Source organism: Chiloscyllium plagiosum, unplaced genomic scaffold (genome assembly GCF_037043375.1).
Source record: "Chiloscyllium plagiosum isolate Xiang-an unplaced genomic scaffold, Cpla_swu_hap1 HiC_scaffold_35, whole genome shotgun sequence".
NCBI classification, from domain to species: Eukaryota; Metazoa; Chordata; class Chondrichthyes; order Orectolobiformes; family Hemiscylliidae; genus Chiloscyllium; species Chiloscyllium plagiosum.
Genome location: NW_028270173.1, coordinates 30,944,478 through 30,961,244, shown reverse-complemented (window position 1 = coordinate 30,961,244; position 16,767 = coordinate 30,944,478). Strand labels below are relative to the sequence as shown.

Below are 16,767 nucleotides of genomic sequence, written 5' to 3'. Positions count from 1 at the left end.
TCTACAGCGCACGGACTGCAGCGGGTCAAGATGCCAGCTCACCACCACCTTCTCAAGGGGTGACTTGGGAACGGGCAATAAATCCTGGGCCCAGCCAGTGACACCCACATACCGTGGATGAAGTAAGAGCCAAATGGGGGAGCTCAACCCATTGTGAAAGTTTGGAGCTCGCTCCCAGTTCAAATCAGAGCTGGCTCTCCACAGTCAGTTGCCTCACTTCAGAAATGGGAATATTTTAGTAACGGAACACACGGCCCCTTTTACAACCGGTTACCTGCAGAGAAAGGCATGAAGGCGTCTTTCTTCACAAAATTCCCATCAGTATCCAGGAAGTGAGCCGGGTTAAACTGGTGGGGCTTTTCCCATTGGGTTTTATCGTACAGCACCGAGGTCAGTAAAGGAATAACGTACGTTCCCTGAAAAACACGGAAAGCCATTCTGAATGTGTTACTGTGCCTGTGTTTAATGGAGAGTGAGTCATGCAGGATGTGGAAAACCCAGTTTTCTCCCTGATCCTGTTAGTTTCACGAGACACCTCAGGTTATAACGGGCTCCACCTTATTGTCAAATGTAACGGCTCATCCCCACGATTAAAGAAACTCAATTCCTAAAATCCAAATTGTTGTTTGGCCTGCAGTGGGACATATTTACCTGCAGTGGAGGCTGGGTAGATTAGTGCACAGGGCCCTGCTGCTTGCTGACAGAAGGAACACGTACACAGATTGTGCCATTCAACTCAATAAAATAGGTGACTGCCTCTCTCCAGTTCACCCTTCAGGGCAATCATAGTCAACCTGCCCAGTTTTAAACTTAAACAGAGCTTGGAAGTTAAGCGCCAGTCATCATTAACTGGTGCATTTGCTTTAGCCTCTGCTACTCAGGGTTTACTGGCCAACCAATCAGCACTCTCCTCTCATTCATTAACAATAATGTACCCTTTACATTGGCATCGTCCTGATGAGTGCAAAGTGTTTGTAACAGGATTGAGAATCAGACAGCACAGTTTTAATGCATTTTAAAAAACACAAGTGTGAGGTGAGATTTAAAATCAAACCTCTTCCCACAGTTAGTGACTGGGTTTGGAATGAAGTACGGTCAAGGCAGGGTCACATGAGGCATTCAGGAGAGCACTTGATGATTATTTCAATAGGACCAATGGCTTATGGGGGAAAGGCAGGCGTTTGGTTCTGTCAAAACGCTTAAGAGAGCTAGTACAGATGTGATGGGAGAAATGGCCTCATTTTTCACCGTTGAGGTTGTTAGGAACAAGTTTAACAAAATTTAGACGAGACCACCAAAACTGGAAACAAGGCAATTTATTCTACGATCTTGCAAGAAAGGGCATCAAATGCAGAAACAAATGAGCAATGAACTTTCAAACTAGTTCACAGTTATACTTTTGAGCTGCGTGAGGTCACCTCTCCCGACTCTTCCATTACCCAATCTTTCTTATTGTATTCTACCACTACCCAGCTGCACTCTGCCCTTATTGTCCCCTTTTCTCCAAGTTGGCAACCTTTCCCTCTGTAAGTGCTGACATAAGGCGAAACTTGTATCCTGAGGTCCTTTTACTTTGCCTGGAACATCTTCCATTGTTCACAGGTACATTCCATTCTTGAACATACCTTTTAACAATCTACCTTTCCATGCTTGGTTTGTGCGTTTCAGCTGTCTCAGCTATTTTGCTGAGACTATTATTAAAAAGAATTATTTGCTTTAATATTTCTGCACTGAAGTTAGTATTTAATTATCCACAATTATTCATTAAAGATAAAGATATATTTCCCTAATGCTTGCCTAACTGTACCCCTTTTCTGCACATACACACTCTTGCTTTTCGATATCTGTAAAAACAGCACACTTCCCCATTTCTTACAAGGTTGTGTGATGGGAACCTTCAATGAGACTTTAATAGCAATCCTCAACATTGAAATTCCCCCTTTTAATTTGTTTCCCTTCTAACTCAGTTCCTGTATTTATTCAGAAAGTACCACAATATTATTACCATGGCAACAATGTTCCAAGTAAAACCCTTCTACAGCACCGGGGGTAGGGGTGAGGGGAGCTGCAGATAAAGCGGTGGGGGGTGGGGGAGGGTTTTGGGTGGGCAGGGTGGCAGGGAGCAGTGGAAGGGAGGGGGAGGGGCTGTGAAGGGAGTCGGGGGATGGGAAGGGAGGTTGTTTGAAATTGGAGAGCTCAATGTTGAGGTGAAGGATGATGGACATGTCGGAGAGGGTATGGGAAGGGGAATTGAAATAGGTGGTGGTTGGGAGGTCAGGTTGGCCAACTCCAACTAGACCCAACCCCAAGAACATCTCCCCCTCCTCACCCCTCTCTGCCCTCCGGGAAAAATACCTTCCCTTCGGCAGTTCTTGGTTTGTGCCACTCTCCCCACCAACATCTCACCGCCACCCCACATCCAACCCACGGTACCTTCCCTGCAACTGGAAAAGATGCAAAACTTGTCAGTACACCACCTCCCTCACCTCCCTCCAGGGCCCCAAACAGTCCTTCCAGGTCAGACAGAGGTTCACCTGCCTCTCCTCCAACCCAGTTTACTGCATCAGGTGCTCCCGATGTGGTCTTCTCTACATTGGGGAGATCAAACGTAAACTTAAGGAAAGGTTCACCGAGAATCTCAGCCGGGCCAGCAGGGGCTGACCTGACCTCCCAGTCACCGCCTGTTTCAATTCCCCTTCCCACTCCCTCTCCAATATGATCATCCTCAGCCTCCTCCATTGCCAGACCACAAGTTGGAGGAACAGCACCTCATCTTCCACCTGGGCAGCCTACAGCCGGGAAGACTCAACATTGAGTTCTCCAATTTCATTTAACCTACCTCCCCATCCAGCTCACTTCCCAGCCCCTCCCCCTCCCTTCCATTCCTCTGATCGACCCTTCCTTCCGCCTACCAACTGGATACATTCCTCCCATCGACCAACCAGATCGTGCCCTCTCCCTGTGTTCACCTATTCCTACCTCACCACTCTGACCCCCATCTCCCACCCCACCCCCTCACCCCCACCCCTAGTCCCAAAGCAGGGTTACACCCGAAACGCCCACTTCCCCACCTCCTGGTGCTGCCTGGCTTGCTGTGTCCTTCCAGCCTCCTGTTAGTTTACTTTGGTTTCCAGCATCTGCAGTTTCTTTTGTCTCTAACAATGCTCCAAGTGGCACAAATTGTGAAAAGTAAGCCTTGTATCTCTGATACCTTTGGAAGGAAATACCCTCTGAAATGCGTGTCCTCGGTTGTCGAATGAGGAAGGTTCATGGGGCCAATGTTGGCAAATCTCTGGATTTCGTGAATCACAGCCTCAGTGTAAGGCATGTGTCTCTGGTCTTCTGTTCTCGGGAATCGACCAGCTCCTATCACCCGGTCAATTTCATCTTGAACCTTCCCTGAAATAGACAAAAAGGTAAAGATCTTTGGATGGAGGGAAACAGTTTACAGCAGGATGAACTGAAGTGGAGAACATTGTGTTGTTGAGTGACATGGAATGGGCTCTATCAGTTCCGTTGCCAGTACATTCCCCTCTCAATACTTTGCTTCATCAACTCTGACAGGCATAAACATCAAACTGCCCCAAACACACAGCTGATGTGATACCACCCACTGTGTGCTAACCTCCAAGGTCAATTTTTATTGTTCACTACTGAGGACAATTTGACAATGTACAATAATTCCATGCCACTATTCATATTTATTACCCTTGAAAAGGATCGGATTGAAAGTGCTGATTTGTCGAGCCAAAGTTTCCACAAAATAAGCGTTGGGCAGGAAACTCGGCAGGGTCAGGATGATCCCAGGAGGGACATTTTAGGGCCACCCCCAGAGTATCCCCCTAAAGAGGTCAAACATTTCAGGTACATGACCGTTCCTGACCTGTGAATGGAGATGGTGTTGTCCAAAGGCCCTGAATTATCAGCTCTCTTATTTACACCAGTGCAGTGGGCACTCTGATACCAAAAGCATTAAGTTCCAAGGTATAACAAATCCATCCAAGTCGCCCCGTCCCCTCTGCAGAGACCTGTTTATTGGGATAATTGTTCACCTCAGCCGACATAAATCCTTCTTGCCTTCAGTCCAATTCAGAATCAGACAGCGAGGTAATTATTTATTCTAGTGAACCAGACTGACAGAGAGTCTACCCTGGGAAAAGGACTCCAACTATCCATTCTATCCATGCCTCTCATAATTTGTAAACATCGATCAGGTCACCCCTCATCCTTCGAAATTCACGTGAAATCTAACTGAGTTTTTCCACTGTCTCCTCATGGCTAATATCCTCTACACCAGGCAATGTCCTCATAAACCGTTTCTGAACCCTCTCCAAAACCTCCCCATCCTTCTGGTAGTGTGGTGACCAGAACTGTACACAATATTCTAAATATGGCCTCACTAAAGTACCACACCACTGCCACATGAGTTGCTCATTTTTCATCCTCCATCCCTGCCCAATGAAGGCAAGCACGCCCAGATGTCTTCTTGACCTCCGTATCAACTTGTGTTGTCACTTTCAGGGAACTGTGGACCTGCACACCAAATGTTTCTGTACATTGGTGCTACAAAGGGCTCTGCCATTTAATGGTTCAATCCAGTCATGTCCGAATTCCCCATCCAACCATTTATATACATTACAAGCAACAATATACAATTATACAAGCAATAATATTAGATTAGAATCAGATTCCAACTGAGACACAACCACCAAACTAACAAACACAGAGTGAAGGATTCCTTACTCTGGATTTCTGGGTAGTTTACCATCAGAAGAAGTCCCCAGCAGATGGTAGTGGAGGTGGTTTCTGTGCCAGCAGCAAACAGGTCAGTGATTGTAACCACGATATCCTTTTTCTTACTTTGTAAATCTTCACCTCCCAGCTCCTTCAAGACAAAATGAAACAAAGGAGAGTGTGTCGCCTCTCTCAGGAAAATATCCAGCTCCGTCAATGTCTGGACAGGGGTCTGTGTTCCCAAGGATAGTGATCCTTCCAGCCTCTGGTCATGAACGTCACGATGACAATGACAGACTTGGCAGATGGAATACAATGCAGGGAAATGGGAGGTTCCGCTCTTTAACAGCAAGGATGGAGGAGCTGAATTTTATTGAAATGGAGAAAGAGTGCAGAAAGTGACAGAACAGAGGGATTAGGGAGTCCTTGTTTGTGAATCACCAGAAGCTAGCATCCAAGTTCAGCACAAAGTAGGGAAGGCAAATGGAATGTTTGCCTTTATTCCAAAGGGAATGGAATATCAAAGGAGGGAGGATTTGCTCAAACTATACAAGGCACTAGTCACCATGATCTTATAGAGTCATAGAATCATAGAGATGTACAGCATGGAAACAGACCCTTCGGTCCAACCCATCCATGCCAACCAGATATCCCAACACAATCTAGTCCCACCTGCCAGCGCCCGGTACATATCCCTCCAAACCCTTCCTGTTCATATACCCATTCAAATGCCTCTTAAATATTGCAACTGTACCAGCCTCCACCACTTCCTCTGGCAGCTCATTCCATACACGTACCACCCTCTGTGTGATAAAGTTGCTCCTTAGGACTCTTTTATATCTTTCCCCTCTCACCCTAAACCTATGCCCTCTAGTTCTGAACTCCCGGACCCCAGGGAAAATACTTTGTCTATTTATCCTATCCATGCCCCTCATAATTTTGTAAACCTCTATAAGGTCACTCCTCCGACCCTAGCGACATCCTTGTAAATCTTTTCTGAACTCTTTCAAGTTTCACAACATCTTCCCGATAGGAAGGAGACCAAAACTGCATGCAATATTCCAACAGTGGCCTAACCAATGTCCTGTACAGCCGCAACATGACCTCCCACCTCCTGTACTCAATACTCTGAACAATAAAAGAAAGCATACTTTGGCACGGTGGCACGGTGGCACAGTGGTTAGCACTGCTGCCTCACAGCGCCAGAGACCCGGGTTCAATTCCCGCCTCAGGCAACTGACTGTGTGGAGTTTGCACATTCTCCCCGTGTCTGCGTGGGTTTCCTCCGGGTGCTCTGGTTCCCTCCTACAGTCCAAAGATGTTCAGGTTAGGTGAATTGGCCATGCTAAATTGCCCGTAAGGGGTAAATGTAGGGGTATGGGTGGGTTGCGCTTCGGCGGGTTGGTGTGGACTCGTTGGGCCGAAGGGCCTGTTTTCACACTGTAATGTAATGTAATGTAATCTAATCTAATCTAATCTAATACTAATTGCCTTCTTCATCATCCTATCTACCTGTGACTCCACTTTCAAGGAGCTATGAACCTGCTCTCCAAGGTCTCTTTGTTCAGCAACACTCCCTAGCACCTTACCATTAAGTGTATAAGTCCTGCTAAGATTTGCTTTCCCAAAATGCAGCACCTCGCATTTATCTGAATTAAACTCCATCTGCCACTTCTCAGCCCATTGGCCCATCTGGTCCAGATCCCGTTGTCATCTGAGGTAACCCTCTTCGCTGTTCACTACCCCTCCAATTTTTGTGTCATCCGCAAACGTATTAACTGTACCTCTTATGCTCATATCCAAATCATTTATGTAAATGACAAAAAGTAGAGGACCCAGCACCGATCCTTGTGGCACTCCACTGGTCACAGGCCTCTAATCTGAAAAATAACCCTCCACCACCACCACCCTCTGTCTTCTACCCTTGAGCCAGCTCTATATCCAAATGGCTAGTTCTCCCTGTATTCCATGAGAATTAACCTTGCTAATCAGTCTCCCATGGGGAATCTTGTCGAACGCCTTACTGAAGTCCATATAGATCACATCTACTGCTCTGCCCTCATCAATCATCTTTGTTACTTCTTCAAAAAACTCAATCAAGTGTGTGAGCCATGATTTCCCATGCATAAAGCCATGTTGACTATCCCTAATCAGTCCTTGCCTTTCCAAATATATACAAATCCTGTCCCTCAGGATTCTCTCCAACAACTTGCCCACCACCAATGTCAGGCTCACTGGTCTGTGGTTCCCTGGTTTCTCTTTACCACACTTCTTAAAAGAGTGGCATCACAGTAGCCAACCTCCAGTCTTCCGACACCTCACCTGTGATTATCGATGATACAAATATCTCAGCAGGAGGCCCAGCAATCACTTCCCTAACTTCCCACTGAGTTCTAGGGTGCACCTGATCAGGTCCTGAGGATTTATCCACGTTTATGCATTTCAAGACATCCAACAATTCCTCCTCTGTAACATGGACATTTTGCAAGGTGTCACTATCTGTTTCCCTACATTCTATATCTTCCATATCCTTTTCCGCAGTAAATACTGATGCAAAATACTTGTTTGGTATCTCCCCCATTTTCTGCACTCCACACTAAGGCCACCTTGTTGATCTTTGGGGGACCCTATTCTCTCCCTAGTTACACTTTTGTCCTTAATGTATTTGTAAAATCCTTTGGATTCTCCTTAATTCTATTTGCCAAAGCTATCTCATATCCCCTTTTTGCCCTCCTGATTTCCCTCTTATGTAAACACCTACTGCATTTAGACTCATCTAAGGATTCACTTGATCTATCCTGTCTATAACTTACATATACTTCCTTCTTTTTCTTAACCAAACCTTCAATTTCTTTCATCATCCAGCATTCCCTATACCTACCAGCCTTTCCTTTCACCCTGACAGGAATATACTTTCTCTGGATTCTCGTTATCTAATTTCTGAAGGCTTCCCATTTTCCAGCTGTCCCTTGACCTGCGAATATCTGCCCCCAATCAGCTTTTGAAAGTTCTTGCCTAATACCGTCAAAATTGGCCTTCCTCCAATTTAGAACTTCAGCTTTTAGATCTGGTCTATCCTTTCCCATCACTATTTTAAATCTATTGGAATTATGGTCTCTGGCTTATTTCCCAAGAGTAGGTCAAGTTTTGCACCTTCTCTAGTAGGTACATCCACATACTGAATCAGAAAATTGTCTTGTACACACTTAACAAATTCCTCTCCATCTAAACCTTTAACACTATGGCAGTCCCTATTTATGCTTGGAAAGTTAAAATCCCCTGCCAAACTCAGCCTGTTATTCTTCCAGATAGCTGAGATCTCCTTACAAGTTTGTTTCTCAATTCCCTTCTGATTATTAGGAGGTCTATAATACAATCCCAATAAGGTTATCATCCCTTTCTTATTTCTCAGTTCCACCCAAATAACTTCCCTGAATGTATTTCCAGGAATATCCTCCCTCAGCACAGCTGTAACACTATCCCTTATCAAAAACGCCACTTCCCCTCCTCTCTTGCCTCCCTTTCTATCCTTCCTGTATCATATGTATCCTGGAACATTAAGCTGTCAGTCCTGCCCATCCCTGAGCCATGTTTCTGTAATAGCTATGATATTCCAGTCCCATGTTCCTAAACATGCCCTGAGTTCATCTGCCTTCCCTGTTAGGCCCCTTGCATTGAAACAAATCCAGTTTAATTTATCAGTCCTACCTTGTTCTCTGCTTTGTCCCTGCCTGCCCTGACTGTTTGACTCCCTTCTGTTCTCAACTGTTAGACTCTTGATTCCAGGGTTTTGTTAATTGAATTCAAATTCCACCATCTGCCTTGGCATGGTTTCAACCTTGGTCCCCAGAAAGTTACCTGGATCTCTGGGTTAATATTCTGATGATAATACCACAGGGACGTCACCTCCCCTTTTCTAAGGACTGGCAATATATTGGCATTGGAGGTATTCCAGGGAAGGGTTTTGGATTGATGCTAGGTACGCAGGTATGAGGAGAGGTTGGGTAGATTAGGCCTGGACTCAGAGGCTGACAGAAGAATGAGTGACCAAGCTTGGTGAGGTCGCAAAGATATTTCAGGGACTTGACAGTGTTGATACAGAAAGGTTGTTACTCTTGGTGAGACATTCTAGGATCAGAGGGCATGAGTTCAGAATAAGGGGTCACACATTTAAGACAGGGATAAGGAGGAAGGAGGGTAGTCAATCTGTGGAATACATTACCACAGAGGGCTGTCGAGTCTGGGTTATCAAGTATATTCATGGCTGAGAGAGAGAGAGAGAGAGAGAGAGAGAGACAGGATTTGTGATGAGTCAAGGAATGAAGTGTTCTGGGGAAAAGGCTGGAAAGCAGAGTTGAGGATCCTCAGATCAGACGTGATCTCGCTGAATGGTGGAGCAGATTTGATGGGCTGAATGGCCTCATCCTGCTCCTGTGTCTTATGGTCTTCTAATTTCAGGCCACATCTCATAAATGTGAGCACACCGAAGTGTCAGTGCAGTTCCGAGGGAGTGCTGCACTGTCAGAGGGGTTGCCTTGTATTGTTAAATATTGAAATGAGGCCCAATTTGCCTTCTCAGGCAGAGATGAGGAAACACATGGCACGGGGTTGAGGAAGTGCAGTCAAGGGCTTTCTGGTGCCCTGGCCAATATTTAGACTCCGACAGAGGAAGGGAGCCTGGTCACTGTCGCAATTGTGTCCCGTGGGGGTACGTCCCAGGAGAGGGCACACAGAGACTTTGACCACTTGGGGCCTACGTCCCTGGTGAGGCCCAGGCTCATTAGCCCAGATTCTCTGGGTAGTCAGTGTCCTAGCAGCTGATTTGCCAGCACCCAGTCAGCACCTTTACCCAGCAGTGATGGCTGCTCTTGTGAAGAATTGAGTTGTTCGGCTGAGTAGGAGGTATCAGATTCCTTTCTTTCTTACCTTGTGTGGTGACTGTTGCTGGACACCGGGACAACTCCCACTCGATTAATAGACACTCCCTCCCATCCTCCACCCTCCTGCCAGGTTCCAAAACCACATCCCAAGGGTGGGGCTGGGAAGTGGAGGGAGGAGAAATACCACTCACTCATGGTCGGGCATTGGGGGAGGCAACAGACTGCACCAATCTGAAGGTGGAGGGACAGGTTGAGAAGGCCTTTAAAGCAACTTTACAGCTTTTGTTGGTCACAGTACATAAATCAGGAAGTTAACCCACACCTTTCTGTTTTATATACAAATATATATAAAACAAATTGGTGAGGCTTCAGCTGGAGTATTGCATGCACTTCTGGTGTCACACTTTTGGGAAAATGTCAATGCTGGTGCGTGGGTGCAGGACAGATTTACTGAAGGGGAGAAGATCAAGGGGAGATTCAAGAGAGTTGTTGGAAATCATAGAACATAGAACATAGAAGAATACAGCGCAGTACAGGCCCTTCGGCCCTCGATGTTGCGCCGATCCAAGCCCACCTAACCTACACTAGCCCACTATCCTCCATATGCCTATCCAATGCCCGCTTAAATGCCCATAATGAGGGAGAGTCCACCACTGCTACTGGCAGGGCATTCCATGAACTCACGACTCGCTGAGTAAAGAACCTACCCCTAACATCTGTCCTATACCTACCCCCCCTTAATTTAAAGCTATGCCCCCTTGTAATAGCTGACTCCATACGAGGAAAAAGATTCTCACTGTCAACCCTATCTAAACCCCTAATCATCTTATACACCTCTATCAAGTCACCCCTAAACCTTCTTTTCTCTAATGAAAACAACCCCAAGTGCCTCAGCCTTTCCTCATACGATCTTCCTACCATACCAGGCAACATCCTGGTAAACCTCCTCTGCACCCGTTCCAGTGCCTCCACATCCTTCCTATAGTATGGCGACCAAAACTGCACACAATACTCCAGATGTGGCCGTGCCAGAGTCTTATACAACTGCAACATGACCTCAGTACTCCGGAACTCAATTCCTCTACCAATAAAAGCCAGTACGCCATATGCCTTCCTCACCGCACTATTTACCTGGGTGGCAACTTTCAAAGATTTGTGTACATGGACACCAAGATCCCTCTGCTCATCCACACTACCAAGTATCCGACCGTTAGCCCAGTACCCCATCTTTTTATTACTCTTACCAAAGTGAATCACCTCACACTTAGCTACATTGAACTCCATTTGCCACCTTTCTGCCCAGTTCTGCAGCTTATCTATATCCCGCTGTAACCTGCCACATCCTCCCTCACTGTCTACAACTCCTCCGACTTTCGTATCATCCGCAAACTTGCTCACCCAACTTTCTAACCCCTCCTCCAGGTCATTTATAAAAATGACAAACAGCAATGGTCCCAAAACAGATCCTTGCGGAACACCGCTAGTGACGGCACTCCAAGATGAACCTTTGCCATCAACTACTACCCTCTGTCTTCTTTCAGCCAGCCAACTCCTAATCCAAACCTCCAACTCACCCTCAATGCCATACCTCCGTATTTTATGCAGTAGTCTACCATGGGGAACCTTATCAAACGCCTTACTAAAATCCATATACACCATATCTACTGCTTTCCCCTCGTCCACCTCCTTAGTCACCTTCTCAAAGAATTCAATAAGGTTTGTGAGGCACGACCTGCCCTTCACAAAACCATGCTGACTATCCTTGATCACATTATTCCTATCCAGATGTTCATAAATCCTATCCCTTACAATTCTCTCTAAGATTTTGCCCACAACAGAAGTGAGACTCACCGGCCTATAGTTACTAGGCTTATCCCTACTCCCCTTCTTGAACAAGGGAACCACATTTGCTAGCCTCCAATCTTCTGGCACAACTCCTGTAGACAACGAGGACATAAAAATCAAGGCCAATGGCTCTGCAATCTCCTCCCTTGCTTCCCAGAGAATCCTAGGATAAATGCCATCAGGCCCAGGGGACTTATCTATTTTCACCCTTTCCAGAATTTCCAACACCTCTTCTCTACATACCTCAAAGCCATCCATTCTACTTAATTGTGACTCAGTACTCACATTGACAACAATGTCCTGTTCCTGATTGAATACTGACGAAAAGTATTCATTCAGTGTCTCCCCAATCTCTTCAGCCTCCACACGCAACTTCCCACTACTATCCTTGACTGGACCTATTCCTACCCTAGTCATTCTTTTATTCCTGACATACCTATAGAAAGCCTTAGGGTTTTCCCTAATCCTATCAACTAAGGACCTTTCATGTCCCCTCCTTGCTGCTCTTAGCTCTCTCTTCAGGTCCTTCCTGGCTACCTTATAACTCTCAATCGCCCCAATTGAACCTTCATGCCTCATCTTTACATAGGCCGCCCTCTTCCATTTAACAAGGGATTCCAATTCCTTATTAAACCACGGCTCCCTCACACGACCCTTTCCTCCCTGCCTGACGGGCACATACTTATCAAGGACACTCAATAGTTGCTCCTTGAACAAGCTCCACATATCAATTACACCCTTGCCTTGAAGCTTACTTTTCCAGGCCACACATCCTAAGTCATGCCTCACAGCATCATAATTTCCCTGCCCCCATCTATAACTCTTGCCCTGTAGTGCACACTTATCCCTCTCCATCACTAGAGTAAAGGTCACCGAATTGTGGTCACTGTCCCCAAAGTGCTCACCTACCTCTAATTCTAACACCTGGCCTGGTTCATTACCCAGAACCAAATCCAGTATGGCCTCACCTCTTGTTGGCCTGTCTACATATTGTGTCAGGAAACCCTCCTGCACACATTGGACAAACACTGACCCATCTAACGAACTTGAGCTATAGCTTTCCCAATTAATATCAGGAAAGTTAAAGTCCCCCATAACAACTACCCTATTACTTTCACTCTTCTCTTGAATCATCCTCGCAATCCTTTCTTCTACGTTTCTAGGACTATTAGGAGGCCTGTAAAAAACTCCTAACAGGGTGACCTCACCTTTCCTATTCCTAACCTCAGCCCAAACTACCTCAGATGGCGAGTCTTCATCCATCGTCCTTTCCACAGCTGTAATACTATCTTTGACAAGCAATGCCACACCTCCCCCTCTTTTACCCCCACCTCTGACCCTACTAAAACATTTAAACCCTGGAACCTGCAACAGCCAATCCTGTCCCTGTTCTACCCATGTCTCCGTAATAGCCACAACATCGAAGTCCCAGGTACCAACCCACGCTGCAAGTTCACCTACCTTATTTCGTATACTTCTTGCATTGAAGTATACACACTTCAAACCACTTTCCTGTTTACAGGCACCCTCCTTTGAAATTGATGCCATGTTCCTAACCTCCCTACATTCCAGGTCCTGCACCCTAAAGCTACAGTCTGGGTTCCCATGCCCCTGCAGAGTTAGTTTAAACCCTCCCCAAGAGCACTAGCAAACCTCCCACCAAGGATACTGGTGCCCCTCAGGTTCAGGTGTAGACCATCCTGTTTATAGAGGTCCCACCTTCCCCAGAAAGAACCCCAGTTATCCAAATACCGGAATCCCTCCCTCCTGCACCATCCCTGTAGCCACGCATTTAACTGTTCCCTCTCCCTATTCCTCGACTCTCTATCACGTGGCACGGGTAACAAACCAGAGACAACAACTCTGTTCGTTCTAACTCTGAGCTTCCAACCTAGCTCCCTGAAAGCCTGCCTAACATCCTCAGCGCTCCTCCTACCTATGTCATTGGTGCCAATGTGGACCACGACTTCGGGCTGCTCCCCCTCCCCCTTAAGGACCCGGAAAACACGATCAGAGACATCACGTACCCTTGCACCTGGGAGGCAACATACCAAACGTGAGTCTCTCTCGTTCCCACAAAACCGCCTATCTGTGCCCCGAACTATCGAGTCCCCAATTAGTATTGCTCTGCTCTTCTCCTCCCTTCCCTTCTGAGTAACGGGGACAGGCTCCGTGCCAGAGGCCTGAGCCCCGTTACTTGCCCCTGGTAAGTCGTACCCCCCACAAGTATCCAAAACGGTATACTTGTTCTTGAGGGGAACGGCCGCAGGGGGTCCCTGCACTGGCTGCTTCCTCCCAGTCCCCCTCACTGTCACCCATCTATCTGCCATCTTTGGAGTTACTACTTCCCTAAAGCTCCGATCTATGACCCCCTCTGCCTCCCGAATGATCCTAAGTTCATCCAACTCCAGCTCCAGTTCCCTAACACGAATGGGTTTGACTGGATAAGTAAGGAGAGACTGATTGCAGGAGCAGGGTGGGTCAGGGACAAGTGCAGTCAGACAGGCAACAAGGAACACTCTAGTGCAATGTGATGCTGAGTGACTAGAATTCCTGACACAGACACAAAGCTACGTTCACACGAGAGTCGGGGATATACTTGAAGGGAAATAAGGGACAGGGCAGTGGGGAAAGAATAGGGGAGGTGGGATAGCTCTACCAGGGAGCAGCCATCGATATGATGGGCCGAGCGACCTTCCCCTCTGCTGTATCACCCTACAATTCTCTGAAGGAAAGTTGCCTCTCCTGTCTGAGTTCACCATCAGGCTTCAATCCACTCTGGCAGCACAGCAGAGATTAAGGGGCAGGACTTAATGAATGTGGGGTTTAAATTCATTAAAGAGATTGATTTCCCAGTCAAAATGAGAAGAGTGTAGCTCCAAAGCACTGAACAACAGATCCAGGTGTAATTTCAAGAGCAGTGTTTGGGGAAAATAATGTGTAAAATAAGGAAAGACCTCTCCTCAGTTATATTACTCATGAAACTTTCCCTGATGACTTTTGCAAGATTGAAGCTCACACACCATCAATGCTATATTCTGGACACATTGAGCATCCACATGATGTCATGAGCATTACGATGAGATAAATAATCAGATACAGTGAGCGCTTGAAGCTACACATTCGTAGTTCCATCCAGAGACTAGGGGCAGCACTGAGCGACATATTAACAGATGTTTAACACAGAATCTTCCTAGATCAAAACCCACAAAGTCCTGGTGTGGAGTCTGAAACCTGGGAAGATTCCCCTTACTGCTGAAGAGGTGTGTCTCTGTACCTGCTGATGCCTCAGAATTAAGGCATCGCTGAGTGTCTGGATGCTGTTCTCACTCAACGTCTCTTTGGCAGCTTTGAAGAAACCTTCAAAGATTTCATGCATCTTCACTTGATTTTGAATAATCTTCCTGCGGCTCGGAATCAGAAATCCCAGAGATGGGTAAGCGTTGTACAGCTGGATTGGAACAAGAATATAAGGATCAGGCCTTTGTAGGATCCAGTGATCGCTCCTCCATGGTCAGTGCAGCAACTACTTACCTTCAGTGATGCTCCATGGGAGATAGGAGATTGTCATGGCAACACCACACTTCCTCTTCTCTCCTCAGAGCCCCCACCCCAACCCACAAACCCTCCAAATTTATAGTTTTAGTTTGGATGCTTTAGCTGTCATCCAGAATGGGTGACCTATCAGCTATCACCTGTTATACATGGATTCCAAAAATCAGATACAGGTCAGGCCAAGTAAGGACAGCAGATTTCCTCCAAATTAGTGGACCAGCTGGGCTTTTCTTGCCAATTATATTCATCATTATACTCTTAAATCCAGATTTGTATTGTTAAATCAAATTGAAATTCCGCCATCCACCACAGCAGGATTTGAACCCGGCTCCCCCAGGTTGATGACACTTGCATCATTTTCCTTCATGTGGGAAGCTGAGGGAATCACATCTCTTGAAAGCATTACCGCCCCCCGCCCCCCCACCCCCTCTCCGTATCAAGAGTCAGGGAGAATGATTCCAGTTTGGGGAATCTTTCTGTGATTCTATAAAATGCCTCATTTCATTCTAAATGAGTTGAGAAAACTCAAAACGGTGACAACACATTCAGTGCCAGGCCAGGTTAATTTTGTCACTGCTGAAGGAGGGCCATTGGACCTGAAACTTTCTCTCCACAGAGGCTACCAGACCTCCTGGGTCTTTCCAGCAACTTCCCAACCATTTTCTGATTGCCAGCACCCCCATTGTTCTTTGCTTTATTTTAAAATAGTTTTCCACGTTTATTTTCTCACCAAAAGTTTTCCAATTTAGCCCACGTAAGCCTGTCGCACATATCAGCATTTATGACTGAGACACAATGTTAGCAAGAGTCTTCAACCTGTAACAAGTCAGGTGCGGAAATAGTCACACACACCAAATTGCAAATGATCTCAACACTCAGCCTGAGTACAATACCACAAAACGACAATTACATGTATCGGGGCTGTTCCAATCAGTCTCGTGTTCTCATTAACCATGTTTGTTAGATGGAGAAATACTTCATTGTTATAATCAAAACGGTCTCCAAATATGATGGAACAGATGATATTGCTCACAGCCAAATACATAATCTGTGCAGTTTCAAAAGACTGACCTGTGAATAAACACAGAATTCCATTACAAAAAGGCCTCTAAACAGTAATAATACTTCAGTCATTGTCCTCTTTTACAAAGCACAAGTTACTCGTATAAAACAAAGAACCGCGGAGGCTGCAAATCTGAAACAACAACAGAAATTTCTGGAGAAACTCAGCACATCTGGCAGCATTCCTGGAGAGAAAGCAGAGTTAGTGTTTTAACAAACAACAGTACATTACTGGAACAGGCCCTTCGGCCCATCGAGCCTGAACCGATGCATGAAACCTTTCTGAACTAAAACCCTTCTGTCTCCACACGCTCCATATCCCTCTATTCCCTGCCTCTTCAGGAATCTAACCAGTTCCCTATTCAATGTTCCTGTTCTGAAGAAGGGGAGTCAAAAGGTTAACGCTGTTTTCTCTCCCACAGATACAGCCCGACCTGCTGGGTTTTGTCAGAATTGGGAAGACTTAAGATTAATCAGGAAGCAGGAAGTCAAAATTGCAGCTTTTAGATGAGTTATAGTCATAGAGGTGTACAGCATGGAAATAGACCATTCGATCCAATTCATCTATGGCAACCAGATATTCTAAATTAATCTAGTGCCTTTTGCCAGCACTTGGCCCATATCCCTCTAAACCCTTCCTATTCATACACATATCCAGATGAATTTTAAATGTTGTAACCATATCAGTCTC

The 16,767-nt window shown here is 46.0% G+C and overlaps 1 protein-coding gene across 1 annotated transcript in view; it reads right to left on the bottom strand.

Moving 5' to 3' along the window:
• The window catches only part of LOC148140597 (cytochrome P450 2K1-like), a 38,120-nt gene that overhangs the window by 4,570 nt on the left and 16,783 nt on the right, over positions 1-16,767 (bottom strand). Inside the window, exons 4-8 of the mRNA XM_087978890.1 lie at positions 15,925-16,085; positions 14,737-14,910; positions 4,744-4,885; positions 3,212-3,399; positions 275-416 (exon numbers count right to left, since the gene is read on the bottom strand). Of these exons, the coding sequence (XP_087835016.1) occupies positions 275-416; positions 3,212-3,399; positions 4,744-4,885; positions 14,737-14,910; positions 15,925-16,085 (807 nt within the window). The remainder of the gene's footprint in view (positions 1-274; positions 417-3,211; positions 3,400-4,743; positions 4,886-14,736; positions 14,911-15,924; positions 16,086-16,767) is intronic.